The 18,101-nt window shown below is 46.9% G+C and overlaps 1 protein-coding gene and 1 long non-coding RNA gene across 2 annotated transcripts; one reads left to right on the plus strand and one right to left on the minus strand.

Annotated features, from left to right (window-relative positions):
- Positions 1-6,543: 6,543 nt before the first annotated feature.
- On the plus strand, positions 6,544-13,037 carry LOC141577895 (uncharacterized). Its single transcript, XR_012507446.1, has 3 exons — positions 6,544-6,679; positions 9,153-11,093; positions 12,866-13,037. It is a non-coding gene; the product is annotated as an uncharacterized LOC141577895 (long non-coding RNA).
- Positions 13,038-13,416: 379 nt separating this feature from the next.
- On the minus strand, positions 13,417-16,853 carry FOS (Fos proto-oncogene, AP-1 transcription factor subunit). Its single transcript, XM_010963045.3, has 4 exons — positions 16,547-16,853; positions 15,523-15,774; positions 14,982-15,089; positions 13,417-14,858 (listed from the first exon to the last, which is right to left on the minus strand). Exons 1-4 carry the CDS (start codon positions 16,685-16,687, stop codon positions 14,217-14,219), a joined length of 1,143 nt encoding a protein of 380 aa, XP_010961347.1. The 5' UTR covers positions 16,688-16,853; the 3' UTR covers positions 13,417-14,216.
- Between the last annotated feature and the right edge of the window lie 1,248 nt (positions 16,854-18,101).

Consider the following 18,101-nt stretch of genomic DNA (forward strand, 5'->3'; position numbering starts at 1 on the left):
ACACAGGACTGGTTTAAAGTGTTATAAGTAGAATCCTGTGTGACTAGCTGCTAAAGTAATCATGTAGAAAAATTGTTTATGTTCACGATCTATGGTATAGAAAAATCAGATTACAAAACAGTATTGTGGCATGGTCCAATTTTCATGAAAACTATAGTGCATAAACTAAAAACTGTAAAACTTGGGTGTATATTGAAAAGGAGAATCAAAAATGCTGACAGTGGTTATTGATATAATAGGATTACAGGGGATTTTTATCTTCTTTATTTTGCTTATCTGAATTTTCAAAGGTTTCCCCATGAGCATCTATTTCTTTTGGAAAGAGGGGGAAAGCAAAAACAACAACAACAACAAAAAAAAAAACAGGAGCTGTTTGAGTTTTAGCCTTTCCACTTATTGCTACCTATTAAAAAAAACAAACATACTGTTCTGCTGGGAACACTGAAAAAACATTTTGTATTACAAAAGTGATGTGTGTGCTTGCCAAAAACAAAAAATCAGAGCGTACAAACAAGTAAAAAGAAGAAAATAAAAGGCACATTCCTTCCTCTCCAGAGACAACCGATACCAGCACCTTCGTGACTCTTCACAAGCCATGTGTTTTTGAAGATCGTTTCTTCCTTTGAGTTCTGCTCTAAGTGCTAGTCACTGGGCTGCCCACCCCACCTCGCCCCCTGTCCCCCGCCACCCTTGCCATGACAGGAAACACGAGTTTGGAATGAAGCTTACAGATTACAGACAGCCCCTAAGACTGTGTCCGGGACCCCAGAATGACAACTTACTTAGTGTGGACCCTGGCTTGCTGGGGAGCGCACAACTCGTGGGTCACAGGGGCCAGGAGCCGTCAAGTGTGAGCACCGTAAGAGTGACTCCTAACATGCTTCGGATTGCAACAACTCATTCTTGGATTTTGCAACCCTGCTTCCCTGCTTCTAAAAGAACTTAGAGAACTACATCCCAGCATTTGAATATTCTGTTTAGTACTTTTCTGTACATGCAGCGGAAGGGAATTAAGGTTCATTTGGCTGTATGACTATCATAACTCTCCTTCCTCCTACCCCTCAGATAATTGCTGGCAATCACTCTGGGGTGGCCTGGGTCAGGGCCAGAATGGCAGCTCTGAGGAGCAGAACCTGCTGTGAGGGAGGCGGTGCCAGGCCTAGGAGTCCAGCTCCCAGGGCAGGAGGGCCCTGGGCCATTCCCATACACACACACTCAACAACTACAGGTTTCCGAGCCCTGCCCTGCCCAAGCTCTCTTTTACTAACGTCCCCCCTTCCAGGAAGGAGGGGCCTCCAGCTGCTGGCACCTGGCAACCCACTGGGTCCACACCCTCAGCACAGCCCTCAGGCAGAAAACGTTTCTAGAGCCAACATGCAAGCCAAATGACTCCCGGTCTCTTCTGATGTTGTGACATCGAGTCAGGGTCCAGACCCAGGGCCTACATCCCACCTGCAAGCTCCATGATTTGAGCTGGTCTCCCTGCTATTCAATCTATTCAGTCTTTCTTGAAACCTCAAAGATTTTGGAGATGCGATTTCTCCTTTATATACGGCTCCTCTCACAGATAACAGTAACTATAGCTTCTGTTTAATAAGCTCCTGATATGCCAGGCATTTTATAAGCATATATACATACAACAGCCTCTGAGGTAGACACAATTATCCCCACTTCACAGATGTGAAAAAACTGAGGCTCCAGGAAGTAGAGTGATCTGTCCAAGGTCAAACAGTGAGGAACTGAGACAGGAATCCACTCAGACCTGTGTGACCACAAAGCTCATGCATTGCCCAGGAAGACCAGCGCAGAAGACCAAGAGATCACATAATCTCCCCTCATTCCATTTACAAGACAGCTAAGTTGGAAAACAGATAGCACTTACTATGTGTCAAGCACTGTCCTAGGACTTTGCAAAGAGCAGTTCAGTTTATCCTCACCCTATGGCTAGGAGACGGGGAGTTATTTTTACAGATGAGAAAACTGAGGCACAGCAAAGAGAGTACACTTGCCTAAGGCCACACAGCAAGTGTTGGGAGAGAAACCTGGCTCTAGAGGACGTGCTGCCTCTCTGAACCCAGGAGCAGCGCCCTCCTACCCCCAAATTTTCATCCTCTGACCTCCCCGAGTCTCCACTCTCCTCCTCATCTTTCTGAGAGTCCACTTCCCACTTCCCTACCCCTCTCTTGGGTGGTGGTGGTGTTCTCTTGTGAAACTGCTTTGTGTAACTACTTCTTATGCAAGGCTATCTTGGATTAGATCACTATCTAGATTTCCCCAAAGAACTGAGAGGAAGGTTTATCAAAGCAAAGGCTTCGGTTTGTGTCTTTAGAAATTAATCAGTTAGTGAATCCATTCATCGGCAAGAGCTTGAGAGCAGGTTTTGTCCCCATTCCTGTGCTGGGCATTATGAGGTCTATGAACACAAAAGACATCCAGGACCTGGCCCCCATTCTAAAAGAAACAAAAGTGAAGACAGCATGTAAGCATGCGCTCTGTGTGCTGGGTCTGTGCACAGATGGATTTCCTAAGATACATAGGAGAGGAGTCAGAAAAGTTGTTAGGAGGGAGGTGGAACTGGAAATAGTGTTTAAAAGAAGAGGCAAGTTTTGGCTAGCAAGAAGGAAAAAAGTAGTCCAGGCAAGAGAAACAACAGAAGTGTTTTCTGTGTCCAAATTGACCAGATCCACAGAAATAAAGAGAGGAAAAAAAAATGGGATTTCTTTTTCCTGCCAAGTTTTGCTATTTCCCTCAGAGTGAACAAAGAAAATCTCTTCCCCTTAGCCCTGTTGTGGCTTCTGGAATAGGAAAAGGGCGCCTCATGTGTCCACTAGGGGGAAGAGCTGCTACTTCTGCTGCTAGAGCTCCAAGCACAACCAGGAAAGGTGAAAGATTCCAGACTCCGCAAATTAGCAGGTTGGAATGGCCGGAGGCCAGCAGTGGGCACCAGTCTTCTCAGTCTGAGCTGCCTTCGGATTCAGCCTAGAGTCAGGGAAGAAACAGAATATAGAATGTAAGAGGAAATTGGGTGAGACTGAAAGGGAAGAGAGAGACATTAAAGAGACATTCCCCCACATCTCCTGTACCTTGAAAAGACTTTCCAATGAGCAAAAAAGGGGTTTCCATGCATTCAGGCTACCCATGCCTTCTGCTGTTGTCTTGGCTGAGAAAAACGTAATGCAAGGCTTGGGTAACTGAAAAATGACCAGCTGCTAGTCTAAGAGTGGTTTCAGGACAGCCAACTCAGTTTCTCTGGACAAGGGTAGCCATTCTAGCCACTGCACCGAGGAATGCTTGTGGTTTGGGGAGTACACACCTCCTGGCCATTACCCCAGCCCTGGTGTGCTGTGGGCTGTGTGGGGCAGTAGGCATGCCACTGCACCCTTTAGGAGCCCTGAAGTCAGTATTTAGCCTTACTGTACATTCCACCATCTGAGCCAGGCAACAGGGTCCTGAAGCCACCAGAGCAGAGGTTAGAGGAAAGGGGAAGGGACACTAGCTCGAAACCAGAAATCTTGGCTTTTATCCGTCTCTAACTAGCTGTGCAAGTTTGCATGGATGAACCAACTTCTCTGAGCCTTAGTTCCTCCATTTGTAAAACTGAAAGGCTGAATTAGAAGAATAGTATCTGATGTGCGTTCTAGCTCTGAAATTCTGAAAAACGCACAGTCCTTTGACCAGAGGAACTGGGGAATGGGCGAGGGTTGGGGGTGGGCGGCGGTAGCTGCGACTCCACAGCCGGCTCCCGGGCAGGGGCCACTGTGGCACTGCCTCCCGCCCTCATGGACCGGCGGCACACACCCACAGCTCCCTCGGAGACTTCTGGAATCTCGCTGGATTCCTCCCAGGAATGTTTATTGCCCTTTACATCTGCAAATCGCTTTACATCAGCAACCCTGCTGCGCGATTATTAATCATCGCCGCAATATTCCTCCTTCCGCCGGTAAGAGGAATTGCGGGGGTCTGGATTTATGAAGGTGAAATCCGAAGGTAATTTGCCTGGGATTCACTCAATAATCAGTTAACAACAGATAATTAGGCGCCTAATATGAGTAAGACGCAATGAGACGCACAAATCCAGTTACTGTGGGGGTCAGAATTGCAGGGGTCCTCAAATAATACTGATATTCCAATTATGCAATGCCTCCCCGCCCGTGCCTATAGTTAAAAGGTGATGGACGATCTCCCCTCACAAGCCCGACGACACTGCGCCCCACCCCCACAGTTCATTTTACCAGGCTAGGTAAAGCAAAGTGACCTTCCCAAGGTCACTTATCCCCCAAGGGGCAACACTGATCCCAAAATCTTGGTCTTCAAATCTCTCCACTGCCCCATGGGCGAGAATTTTACGTTCAAGCCTATAAAATATAAAATAGCTTATAAAATATAAAATAGAGTGAGGCGGGCGATGGCTGTTTCCATGATTTCCGGGCATAGAGTTAGAAAATCGTGATCCCAGCTCACCCACCCGAAACAGATCACGCAGCTCAAATCTTGTCTGCAGCCTCAACGAGACAAATGTTTGGGACCCCCGAGCTCACCCATCAATCACCCACGCCCTCCCCTCGGGGTCCCTGTCGCCCCCTCCCCTCTTCTCCGCTCCAGTCTCCAGGAAGAGTCGGCGGTCGCGTGGAACAGAGCCGCCGGCAGCACCCACCCCCACGGGGGCGTGGCCGGAGACAGGGGGCGGGACGCGGCGGGAGCCCTGCTCCCAGCCTCCTCCCGACCCGCGCGGTGCAGTGGCTGAGCCAAATATGGGCAGAGCGGAAGCGGCGGGCAGACGTCACGGCGCCGGGTGGGGGCCGCGCTGTGGGGCGGATGACGGGAGGCGCTGACGGCGCCTACGTGTCACCATGGAAACCAAACAGTAAATAGAGGACTCCGGAGCTCCCGGCGCGGCCTGACCCAGCGACCTGGCCAGAAGCAAAGGGCCGGAAGCTGGGAAGGGCCGGGAGAAACCTGGGCTTGGCTGACGAGGGCAGGGGCGCGGCGAGGGTGCCGAGAGGGCGGAGAGGGGACGCCGAGAGAGCACCCCCTCTGGCTGGGCCTTGGGAAGCCAGCTCTCCCTCCTGAATAGAAAGAAGCCCTCCTGGATGGATAGAAGCCTTCCTGTCCGTTTTCAAGGGCTTCCTCGGCCTGCAAGGCTGTTGGAAACACTGATTTTGCTTTGTTTTTTCTTACCAGTGTCTAAGAATTCAGACACTGGAACCACACTACCCGGACTCAGATTCCAGCTCTGCCACTCGAATTGGATGATCTTGAACAGATCGCAATCCTTCTGTGCCCCCAGACTATATTATCTATAAAATAAGGATAATAGCAGGAGTGCCCGTATTCATAAGTTAATATGGATGTTTGTGTGTGTGTGTGTATTTGGAACTGGGTGTCTAGCGCATTGTGAGCCCAAATTACTCCTAGCTATTCATTTTTATTCCTAAGCATCACAATAATAGTTTAGTAGTTTAGGCAACTACTAAATTGCACTACTGTTGTAATTTTTTTTTCTTGATTCGTTTTTCAGTTTTAAATAATTTTAAAAGATTTTCCACTTTAAAATTAATATTAAAATTTAGTAAAATATTTCATATATTAACTGAAATGTGCATTTACCAAATCAAAACGTTGCAAGTCTCAGTTTGCACTGCTTCACAGTTTTCAGTGTTAAACACAAAAACTAGACGGTCATATAGAATAACAACTGAAGCAACTTGGGTTCAGTTTCCTTGTCTTTACTGTCACTGTGTTATCTTTATTTCAAAACAGTGTATGTACGACCATAGGGTTGGGGACACACACTGCACCCAAAATGATCTCAAATGAGCCTGAACCATTACAGTCTTACCCTTAAAATGAAGGCATATAGCTAAATCCACATGTTAGAGAGCAACTGTTAGTATAACTGGGAGTTTACTTCCATGTAGAATACACTGCATTAAAGGATAAATAATTTTTAAATGAAGCTTATGTATACATGTATGAAAACTCAATAGTAATCCCAGCCACTGCTTAGAACTTAAAACAACAAAAGATTTTTTTCAGGAAGGAGTATTTTGTCACTGATGACGTCTAAAATTGCCAGTACATGGTGTTAATAAAAAAGCAGACCACTTTTAGCTAGTTTTATTATTGTTTTTAAATTCTCAGAAGGTGATGTGATCCCTTGTAGATGACAGACCCTAGTGTGACCCTCAATAATTCCTACCTCCTGGCGACCATGTAGGGAATTTGTGTGATTCCTTCCCCTTGAGTGCAGATAGAACCTAAGACTTGCTTCCAAGCAACAGAATATGGCAAAGGTGATGGGATGTCAGCCCCAGATTATGTCATTTTATATATATATAACTCCATCTTGCCAGCAAACACTAGTAGGCTCTCCTGGTAGGCTTGATCAAATGAGCAACCACGGTGAGGAAGCTCACATGACAGGGAACTATGAGCAGCCTCTAGGACCTAAGGGTGGCTTCTGGCCATCAGCCAGTAAAAAGCCAGGCCTTAGTTATACAGTCACAAGGAAATAAAGTCCACCAACAATCCGGATGTGCTCAGAGGCAGACTCTTCCCCATTCAAGCATCCAGCTGAGAATGAGCTTGACTGACACCTTGATTGCAACCTTCTGAGACCTTGAACAGAGGACTAAGCTGAGCTGTGCCTGGACTCCTGACCCACAGAGTCTGTGAGATAGTGAGTATGTGTTGTTTTAAGCAGCTAAATCTGTGGTAATTTGTTGTACAGAAATAGAACCCTAATCCCTCGTCTTTGCCTGTACCTGGGACTTGCTGGGTGTCCCACTGCAGCACTGCACACATTGTTCAGGCCTTCCACCCTCAGTAATGTGCTGTGGGCCCCTTCAACGCACTTCCACAGTTGTCATCTGATGTCATCAATGTTTTCAACCTGGAGAGGAGGTCTGAAATTTTTGAAACCCATTCCTGATTTAGTAGAGGAAACAGTCTCATAGCGGTTAGAGTCTCGCCCCAGATCACAGAGGTATATGTTTGGGGGCAGGTTTTTAACATTCTAGCAAAGCAGTTAAGCACTTTGGACTTTAGAGTCACAAAGAACTGATTTCAAATCTGCTACTTAGCAATTGTGTGACCTTGGTTAACTTCTTTGGTCTATCCTGGATCATTTCCCTATCAGTAAAACAAGGACCCTAATCACATCTCCCTCAGAGGATTGTGGTGAGGACTGAATGAGAGCATCCATTCAACAAAACAATTATTGCATACCCATTACGTGTAAGTTGCTAGAGGTAAAATGATTAGCAAAGCAAATACGGTCCCTGATTTAGCATTGCCTGTAAAGTATGTAGCACAGCCTGGCACATAGCAAGCACGTGTGAAATGTTAGCCATTATCAGTATTATATCCTAAGGCTCCAGGTTCTGGCCCAACCACATGCCTCCATACAAGCTCTATAAATTGATATCCTAGAACCTCTACCATGTAATTCCAACTGCCTACATCCCGTCAACCCTAGATATTCAACAGGCATCTCAAACTCGACATGTGCAACACAGAACTTACCTTCTTATTCCCCCAAACCTGCTTTCTTCCTATAGTCACAATGTCATTGGGGAACCACAAGCTTCCATGTGTGTCAAGCCTGGTAAGCCTGGGAGTGAGCTTGGATTCCTCCCTCTCCCTCACCTCCCACATTCAATCAATCACCAAGTCCTGACAGCCCTACCCCCTAATTACTTCTTGTTCCCTCCCACCACCACTGCCTGGGTTCAGCCTACACACAACTGAACTAAGTAAATACCAGGCTCTTCATGATCTGGCCACAGTTACCTCTTCTTGACCTATCTCCAGCCCCCTCCACTGTGATGCTGCAATACTGATGTATATGAAATCAAATGTATCGTATGACGCTCTACAGTTGACATCTCCCACTCTCTCTTCCCCAAGCTCCACATTTTATAGTCCCCAAAACCAAGTGTGTTGTCTTCTGAGTCTGTGCCTTTACAGTGTATATCCCTCTGCCCCCTGGAATCCTCCACCTGCCACTTGCTAATCTAGCAAATTCCTTCCATCTTTGAAGCCCAGATCAGAGGTCACTTTCTCAGAGATTCCACCAGATAGTTTATCTCTTCCTCCTTCTAGTAACCCCTGTTACATATGCCTCCTGTTAATTTTCATTGCTACAGTGTGTGTGTGACATGTTTGCATGTCTTTCTCCCTTACTGACCAGGAACTCTTTGAGGACAAGATTGCATATTCTTCACATCTGAATCCAACACATGATACAGAATAGACACCTAGAAACTTTTTACCGAATGAAATGAAGTACATGCTTGCTCTAGAGAGTATATATTTTCACCCATGACCCCCCACCTCCCTAAATTATAAAGATGATAAATAGTAGCTCACACTTTTACAATACCCCTGAGTGCCCAGGCACTGTAATAAGCTCTATACATACTAACTTATTTAATGCTCACAACAACCCCAAGAGGTGAATACAATTATTGTCCCCTTTTCACAGATCAGGAAAATAATGTGCAGAGAGGAGAAGTAAAGTGCCCAAGGTCAAGGAGCCAGGATCCAAAGCTGAGCCTAGGCTCTGAAACACTCTGCTATACTGGATCCAATTCCTCAAATCCTATTTATTTATCATATTGCTTTGATAAGTCAAGCTGCAATGACAGTCTCACGATTAACTCAAAAGCCTGAAAATGAATAGTTGTTTCTGCAGAGCTGACCATAAATTGCTCCCCAAAGTAAACATGGCAGCAACTGGGGCCAGTGCCATTCACCCTTATGAGAGAGGGGCTGCCTCTTGCTCCACACCATGCAGCAGGGTCTCCGTCCTGTGGACCTGCTTCTAACATAACTGATGACCAAACCACTCTGGGCTCTGTTCTAATCAACTGACTGCACCAAACCTACGCACCATGTCAGTGTGAGCTGAGAGTGAAAACAGCTTATTAATTAAGAAGAGCTGATGACCATTAGGCCAGGCAGCCTCCCTGGGACAACAAAGGCCAGAGCCCCTTGTGCTCTTTGTCCTCTTGTGCTGCTGAACAAGGCTCAAGGAGAGCAAAGGAAAGGCAGCTTAGATTAGCCCCTAAGTGGGTGTGTGGAGCCATTGAAATGAATTACGTTACAACTAACCCTGTTTATGCCTCCGTTGCTTTCTCCTGTGTGCAAAGTGGAAACCTCTTCAGCCAGCAGCCTTCGGAGACTTTGAACTCATTCATCAAGAGTTGATACCCTTTATTCTCATCTTTCTTCCTCAGGTCTGGCCATATTCTTGGTAAATGATGACTGTGATAATGACATTGATGTTGGTCACGATCATGAGAGCAGCTAACCCTATTCTTCTAATGCAGACTAAATTCTAAGTTTTATAATTTAGCACACTTCTTGCTAGAAACCAATGAACTCAAATGGATTTGTGTGATAGTCTGAAAATGTTATATCAACGAGAGTGAAAAACACAGTTTTGTTTGTCTCTGATGACGATTATACTGACATTTACGTCCATATCTACTCTTTGCTTGATACTGAAACAAGTTTCTCAATTTGTAATTAGCCTAGAAGTGTCACTGACCTGCAGTATACTTGTACTTTTTGTACCCTTAAAATTCCTTCCCAACCTAGCTAGTTCCTCATCTTAATATTGTAGAACTGTTGACAAGAATTTTTTAAATTTAATTTTGTTGAAGGGTAGTTGATTTACAATGTTAGTGTCAGGTGTACAGCAAAGTGATTCATAGACATATATATAGACATATTTTTTTTCAGATTATTTTCCGTTATAGTTTACTAAAAGAAATTGAATATAGTTCCCGGTGCTATACAGTAGGTCCTTGTTGTTTATCTATTTTATATTTAGTAGTGTATATCTTATTAATCCCAAACTTCTAATTTATCCCTCCCTACCAGGAATTTTTTTTTTAAATAAGGGGCATGCTCATTCACTCAGGAAGAAATCTACAAAGCTCACAGCTCATCTTCACTGTTAAGTTCTGGTTATCTCCCTTTAGACATTTTGCAATTTTTATTTCTGTAAAATTTTATCTGTAATTTTCATACATTTCATTCATCTTCATTCATCTAACAAGCATTTGAGTGCCTAAATAGACATTAGAGATAGAGAGGTGATTGAAATAAAAAAAGGTCCCTGCTCACATGGAACTCACAGTCCAGTGGTGAAAGGCAGAAATTTGTTTAAAATGAAAAGAAAACATAATTTAGGTGTTGCAGAGAGTGATATGGGCTGTGAAAAAAAAAAAAAGCAGGATAATGAGGTACAGAGTCATGGGGAGGGAGTGTGGGTAGAAGTGCTCTAGATAGGATGACCTGGGAAGGCTTCTTGGAGGGGGTGTTCTTTGAACTGAGTCCTGAATGACAGGAAGGAGCCAGGCTGGGAAAAGAGGCCCAGGCAAAGGGGCAGCAAGAGCAAAGGCCCTGCGGCAGGAACATGCATGCTATGTGTCAGGAGGGGAAGGAAGACCTGTGAGCAGAGTGCCTACAGGGAAGGACAGGAGATGAGAGTGGAGAGGAGTCAAAAATCAACTCTTTAATGTTTATAGCAAAACAGCACAGACTAAAGTGCTCCAATAGTCAGCATTCAAATGATGCTCACATCTCGTTGATGTTGTGAGGAATTTGATTATTCTGTATTTGGAGGAAATCTCACACATGGTTTAAAGATTGAATTTTTGTTTTAGATTTTTTTTTTCACTTGAAAAACATCAAAACTTCAACTGATTTCCTTAGAGTGATGATCTGAGAACTTTTACTTTGCCTCTGTCTCTACCTTATTCGTTAATTAAAGAGTATAATTGATTTCCTTTCATTCACGCATGGAATTTTGCTGTTGATACAAAGTTACTGTTATTAGAACAAATTGTTAAATGCTACCCTTTAATTTTGATGATTATGTGGGATGCAGGGATGTGCAAAGATGATGCAGAATCTACAATCCACTATTATATAAAGATAACTTTTTTCCTCTACCCTTTTTTCATCTGAAATTCATCTGGAGCTGAAAGTACAATGGCAGTGCACTCACTCTGAAATTGAATAACCCAGAAGTAAGCCCGGGGAGGCAGCAGAGGAATTCCAGGAACCAAAGATGGAAGTGGGTATGTGTTTGAAGCCGGATATAAAAGATGTGAAATCCCCATTGCTTAATATCAGAACAGGTCCTGGGCTGGGAGAATTTGAGAGTATGTGTGGAATATATTTCTGCTTGTGGAAATAGTGTAGAATGTATTCATTTATCCACCCCACAAATATTTGTTAACCCTGTACTATGTGCCAGGCACTGAATCATCTGGGGAATCCATTGATGAGCTAAACTAGCTCACATCCTCATTCCCATCCCTTTCTATAATCTGAGTATCTTTTGTATCAGTGAACCATGATGCCCTGAGATAGTTATTTTGTTGAGACCAGCGTAAGGCCATATCTTGTGGGTAGGTATCGGAGTCTTTCCCGAAAGGAAGATGCCTTTCCCAGTGTCCATTGTCCATGGGAGTTGTTGAATCCTGAGTCAGGAAAGGAGGACTTGGAAGGAGCCCTTTGGCTAGAAAGGGGAAATTCCTTTCTTCTCTTGATCCCATGAAAAGGGTGGGCAGAGAGCTTGGTAGGATGTCAGCCCTATGGTGGACCCTAGAACAAGCCTCTGAGAAGCCTATTAAGGAGATTCTCTGTGTGCAAATCCCTCCCTCTGGACCTTCAGTGCAGTCTTGTTGATAGAGTTGCCTGGTCTCAACTGGGCTATAGTGAACTAGAGGAAGAGTCTGTGTCTAGCTCGAGTCCAGAGCTGTCAAGTGGAAAGCAATGCTCTCTCTCTATAATCAGGGTAGGGCTGACAGAGGCCATTAGTCAGGTCTCCAGGAGCAGTACAGTGTAGTGTCCAGGGCTAGAGGTTCAGCCTCCCTTCCCCATCTGAGAGATCTCTTTCCATGGGTTGTTATCACTGTACATGTAAGGGAGCCAGCTGGCTTCCTTCAGATCTCTTGCTGTGACTTCAGATCTAGGTTCTAGTGATAGTGATTCTGTATTTAGTTTAGGTCATATCTAAGGGATCCAGAAAACTTACCCTCTGAACAACAAACAGGGAATCTAAGGCCACTTTCATTACTGCCCGACAGGCGAAAATAATATGTAAGTGATGGGTGAGAGATCAGTGCTCTTAAGAGCCTAAAGTAGGTTGCTTGTAAATGTCAATTATTATGCAAGGAGCAGGGAGATCACAGGTGAGAACACCAACCTCAATGGAACTGTCATATTAAATTAAAACTTTCAACTTGGCTGAATATGACATCTCCTAACCACCCAGTGATTTTCATTATCACCAAAGCGTTAGAAGGCTGGTCCTGAAGCTCCTCTTGCACCCAGCCTGTGTGCAGACCTGGGCTCTGGCTTCTGAGCACCATGCCTGTCTGATAGCAGAGAGCAGTGGGGGAAGGGCGCCGCCCCCTCTCTTTGTGGTTTTTACCTGTGCGCGTAAGTGCCCCATTACCAGATGTGTCCCAGACAAAGGTCGTGTTCTTCATTAAGATGATAAAGTTTCTAAGTTAAAGCCTATTCACTCGTGTTGACTTCTCCTTCTGGAGCTATTATGTAACTTTTTATTTACCAAATGATCAACCATTGTTTGTACTGTTTGAGATCTCTTTCAAATTCTCAGAGCCAGCTTTCTCTTCCCCCAGTGTAAACTGAACGTCAGGCATATGTGAAAGAAACTTCAGAAATTACAACACATTTATTACTAAGGCGTAGGACGATAACCCTCCTTTCCTTCCCAGAATAAAAATAATACAACTAAATGCATGTATGTTAGAGATAAGGACTAAAAAGTTGTGGGGTTTTTCTTTTTCTAACCAGTGAATACTTTTTTTTTAACCAGGTATTAAGAAGCAATTCAGCCTGATGAATAGAGCAATGAGTGAGGAAGTTAAGATTCCAGTCCCAATAGTGGAATATGGAGAAAGTCATCATTCTAACCATTCTTCTATTTGTTCTCCTTTAAGGCGGGAGTAACCTTCACATGATTTTGTGGCAATAAATAGTTAAAGTAGTTTGTGCAAAGCTTAATTGTTTGCTAAAAGGATTCCTAGAAGACCAAGATATTTAAATTTAATATTAGTACAACTAGATTTAAATAGTCCCCCCTTTGACTTTCAAACCAGAAAAAGAAGCGGGAAGACGTGTTTCCACAGAAGCTATTGCAAAGCAGTTTCCCATTCCCAGAATCTGTAATTAGACTCTCAGCCCTGCAAAGTGAAGACACATTTGTATAATACTCCAACCTCGGCTCTAGGGTTTCTTTCTCTCTGATAAAGGATCAAACAGAGGGGTGTGTCCCTTCCAGAAGCTTCCCATTCTTGACAAACTGGTCTCCAATAATACCTCTCAGAATCTTACAAAACTTCCTGAATGAAAAGAGGATGAAGTTGGTCGCATTCAACTTAAATGCTTTTATTGACAATGTCTTTGAACAATAAGCAAACAATGCTTAAATTTTTCATTCAGATTCACTTTCCACATGTCAAAAGACCTCAAGGTAGAAAAAAATAAAATAAAAATATAAATATCTGAGAATCCATCTTAATAAATAAATTAAAAACACAATAAAACGTTTTCATGGAAAACTGTTAATGTCAGAACATTCAGACCACCTCGACAATGCATGATCAGTAACATTACAATGAACATTGATGTTGAAGAAAATCTACAGTACATGGATATAGCTATTTATTTCTATCTACTAGAAAATAAAGTCATATCTTTTCTTAGTTTAATATTGGTCATTGCTAATCAGAACACACTATTGCCAGGAACACAGTAGTTATTGTTAAAATCAGCTGCACTAGATACAATTTGAAAATATCCAGCACCAGGTTAATTCCAATAATGAACCCAATAGATTAGTTAATGCTATGAGAAGACTAAAGGGAAAGAGAAAAGAGACACAGACCCAGGCCTGGCTCAACATGCTACTAACTACCAGCTCTCAGATGTGTCACTGGGAACAATACACACTCCATGCGTTTTGCTACATCTCCGGAAGAGGTAAGGACTTGAGTCCACACGTGGTTGCTTTCAAGTCCTTGAGGCCCACAGCCTGGTGTGTTTCACGCACAGATAATGTCCTCCCTAGGTCTGCAGGAACCCTCGAGGGAAGACGTGGTTCTCTCCGTAATGTACCAGCTCAGGCAGTGGCACAGGCATGCCTGCTGCCTCCCCTCTCTGCCTGCTCACAGGGCCAGCAGCGTGGGTGAGCTGAGCGAGTCAGAGGAAGGCTCGTTGCTGCTGCTGCCCTTGCGGTGAGCAGCTGCACAGCTGGGGAAGGAGTCAGCCTCGGGGTAGGTAAAGACGAAGGAAGACGTGTAAGTAGTGCAGCTGGGAGTACAGGTGACCACTGGGGTGCACAGGGGCTCCAGCTCTGTGGCCATGGGCCCCATCCCCAGGGAACCACCATGCAGGGGCTCCCAGTCTGCTGCATAGAAGGAACCAGACAGGTCCATGTCTGGCACAGAACGTGCGGTCTCAGAGCCGCTGGGCCTGGAAGATGCTGGGAACAAGAAGTCATCAAAGGGCTCAGCCTTCAGCTCCATGCTGCTGGAGCTCTTGGCGGGCTCCACTGAGGGCTTGGGCTCAGGGTCATTTAGGAGGGGCAGGGTGAAGGCCTCCTCGGATTCTGGGGTGGCAGCCTCAGGCAGGCCCCCACTCAGATCAAGGGAAGCCACAGACATCTCTTCTGGGAAACCCAGGTCATCAGGGATCTTGCAGGCAGGTCGATGAGCTGCCAGGATGAACTCTAGTTTTTCCTTCTCCTTCAGCAGGTTGGCAATCTCAGTCTGCAAAGCGGACTTCTCATCTTCTAATTGGTCTGTCTCCTGGAGAGAGAGGATAAAGCAAAGTGTAAGACACAGTCTTGCTCAAGGACACTTCTCGCTTATGCCCAATCTCCAACTTTCCCCTTAAGTTTTAAAAAGAAGTGACCCAAGGGATCTACCTACCGCTTGGAGTGTGTCAGTCAGCTCCCTCCTCCGGTTCCGGCATTTGGCTGCAGCCATCTTATTCCTTTCCCTTCGGATTCTCCTTTTCTCTTCTTCTTCTGGGGACAACTGCGGGGAGAAGAAGAGCAACATTCAGTAACAGTGTCTGTCATCAGCTCCATTTGTGCACCCCAGTGAAACTGGCTCCTGCAGCTTCCCAGCCTCTGGCACCTCTTCTGTGAAGCCATTTCTAACCTGCAGTTTGCAGGCTGGGTGTGACTTGCATTTCAAATAAGATCCTCAGCAAGAGAACAAAGAGGAGCCCAGTCTAAAAGCATGAGATAGGAATCTATTAGGGAAGAAACTAGGCATTATGGTACCTCTTGGGGTGGGACTATAGGAGTCTGACTTGGGATGGAAAGGGCTTGGAGCCAGGGTTCCTCATTCAGGATTATGTAGTCATCTCTATGCATGGCTTCACCCTGTCCACTGCGCCCCCCAATTCCACCAATGCCGACCGCCACCTCTCAGCCACAGAGAGAAGGTGCCAAGAACTCCTCACCTGTTCCACCTTGCCCCTCCTGCCAATGCTCTGAGCTCTGCCTCCTGTCATAGTCTTCACGACTCCAGCCCTGGGGTAAGCCCCAGTCGAGGGAGTGGGGACTCCATAGGGGTGGGGAGCTCTGGTCTGGGATGGGGCCACGGAGGAGACCAGGGTGGGCTGCACCAGCCACTGCAGGTCCGGGCTGGTCGAGATGGCCGTCACTGTTGGGATGAAGTTGGCACTGGAGACGGCCAGATCGGTACAGAAATCCTAGAACGAAAACAGAAGGAGAAAGCTGATGTGAGTGAGCAGGTTCTGGACGCAGGTGGGGCGAGCCGAGTTCCCAGTGCCGCATGCAGCAGGGAGAGGGAGGAGAAACCGTCCTGCCATGGACTGCTCAAGTCTTTTTACATGCCCCTCATGGAGAACGAAAGATCTCCCCATTTCTTCCTAGGAATTCCGCAGCGCGTTGCCTTTCTCCTCCATCATCCTGCTGCTGCGTTCCCGTTATCCCTTCAGCATCACTCGCTTGAAAGGGGGTTTGTTATAAATATCCCTGACGTCTGCGCTGACGCAGGCGCCGCTCCGGAGTCTCCTGAATGAACTCGCTTTTTATCAATGAAACTGCCTTACACACCCGCCAGCTTTACCCTCCTTCCTTACCCCTCCTCCCTGCTCCAGGCAGCGAGGGGAGGGGAGATTGCCGCTTTTTGCTGCCTCCCTGAGGCGCCGGGCTCTAGTTAACGAGTCTTTGCCTGGGACACTTTTGCCCCAGCTAGTGTCAGGGACCAGTCAGGGAGCGCGGGCCGGGGGCAGCTCAGTATGAACCCGCGGTTGGAAAGGAGAGCCAATTCTTATGATGACAAGAGTGCGTGCACTCCAAACAAGTCTGGGGCTCCCGAGATAGGGCACTCCGGCCGGGGCAAGCCTCCCTCCCCAGGGAAAGGGGTTCCCGACTCGTCTTCCTGAGAGTTCCTCCCTGGTGTGTCTTCCTGGGTGACCCCGAGCCCTGGGCCCCGAGGCGCCGCGAAGCCAGCCTTACCTGCGCATTGACGGGAGAGCCCATGCTGGAGAAGGAGTCGGCCGGTGAGTGGTAGTAGGAGAGATTGTCCCCGGCCGGGGAGGCGCTGCTGCAGCGGGAGGATGACGCCTCGTAGTCGGCGTTGAAGCCGGAGAACATCATGATCTCAGGTAGTCAAAGTCGGGCGAGGGGCTTAGGGGCGGAGACAGGTAGGAGCTGCGGGGCAGAGCTGGGTAGAGAGCGGTCGCTGCTCGCTCGCTGCGCCGCCGCCGGCTCTGTCTCAGCTTCTCAGCTGCTCGCTGCAGATGCGGTTGGAGTACTAGGCGCCGCAGCCACTGCTTTTATAACAGCATTTTCTGAATGAGCCCAACACGTCACGGGGCGCAACCATTGTGGCCCCCGAGGGGTGGCGCGCGTGCCTGGCCACCTCTGTCGCCTTCTCGCCGCCTCCGCCGTCCTCTCAGCCCCCTGCCTCCCGTCTTGTTGTGTTCTTTATCTTGTGAGAGTTCTCCATCTGGGTCTTAGAGGTCGCATGGAGCCCTTAAGATGAGGGACTTCGGGGATGATTCCCCCCACGACCGCAGGGAACGGCCGTGGAAACCTGCTGACGCAGATGTCCTAATATGGACATCCTGTGTAAAGGGGAGGGAGGGATTGACGGGAACTGCTCGCGGGCTGCAGCCAACACCAAGGGTGCAGCGCGGGGGGAGGCGGGGACCGCGGCCGGGGGGAGGGGAGGCGGGAAAGGCGGAGAACGCGAGCGAACATTCGCACCTGGTTCAATGCGGACCCTTGTTCCCGGGGTGGGGGTGGGGGGCGCCTTTTTGCCCGTGTATGGAAACCAGGGAACAGTTCTGAAGCTCAGGTATGGGCGAAACAGGTACATAGCCCGGAGGACTTAAGCCTCGGCTCGGGAAGGAATGCGTCTCCACCCCCATTCCCCATTCAAACCCTAATTCAGTGCAAACTGTGGAAGAAGGCCCTCACCCCCCTCGCCTCAAACCCCTAGGCTCCCGGACTACTAGGAGGACTGTTACTGCTTTTAGAAGCAGAAAGTCGGGGTATCCAAATTAAGAGAATACGATAACCTACTTTATCTACGATGCTGGGTATTTCAATTATAATTTTTTTTTTAAGGAAAAAGGCGATTTTTTTTTTCTCGGCCATATATGGGATGTTAGTGTCACTGTCAAATCTCTGAGACATTAGCCAATAAACACTATGCAGAACCTCAATGCAAGGATGTCTGAAGGGTTCATTTGCCTGGTTCTGACCTCGGGCCTGGGGCCTGGGGTGGAAGTAGGGGTGTTATGTGGACAAGGTCGTCAGTTCAGGGTACCGGATGTAGTGAGCTCTTGGGGAAGCGCAAGTCTGAGCTGGGGTGGTGGGGGTGGTTCAGTCCCCCAGGAAGCTGGTTATTGGGAGCCCGCAGCGAGTGATTTTCCAGCGCGGACTTGGAGGGGGGAGGATCGGGGGCGCTGGAAGACTGTGCCAGCAGCTCCCAGACCTCGGCGGCTGGGACCTCAGGCATCGCTCCGTGGCTCGGAAAACAGGGCTTTGGGGCAAGGTGCTCACG

This window comes from Camelus bactrianus, chromosome 6, assembly GCF_048773025.1.
Source record: "Camelus bactrianus isolate YW-2024 breed Bactrian camel chromosome 6, ASM4877302v1, whole genome shotgun sequence".
Classification (NCBI taxonomy): Eukaryota; Metazoa; Chordata; class Mammalia; order Artiodactyla; family Camelidae; genus Camelus; species Camelus bactrianus.

Excerpts from the sequence above, each read along its gene's own strand:
- FOS (XM_010963045.3), bottom strand. The coding sequence starts at position 16,687 with ATGATGTTCTCCGGCTTCAACGCCGACTACGAGGCGTCATCCTCCCGC. Across the intron at positions 15,775-16,546 it reads GCTCTCCCGTCAATGCGCAG|GATTTCTGTACCGATCTGGC; the intron begins GTAAGGCTGGCT and ends TTTTCGTTCTAG. Across the intron at positions 14,859-14,981 it reads TGACTGACACACTCCAAGCG|GAGACAGACCAATTAGAAGA; the intron begins GTAGGTAGATCC and ends CTCTCTCTCCAG.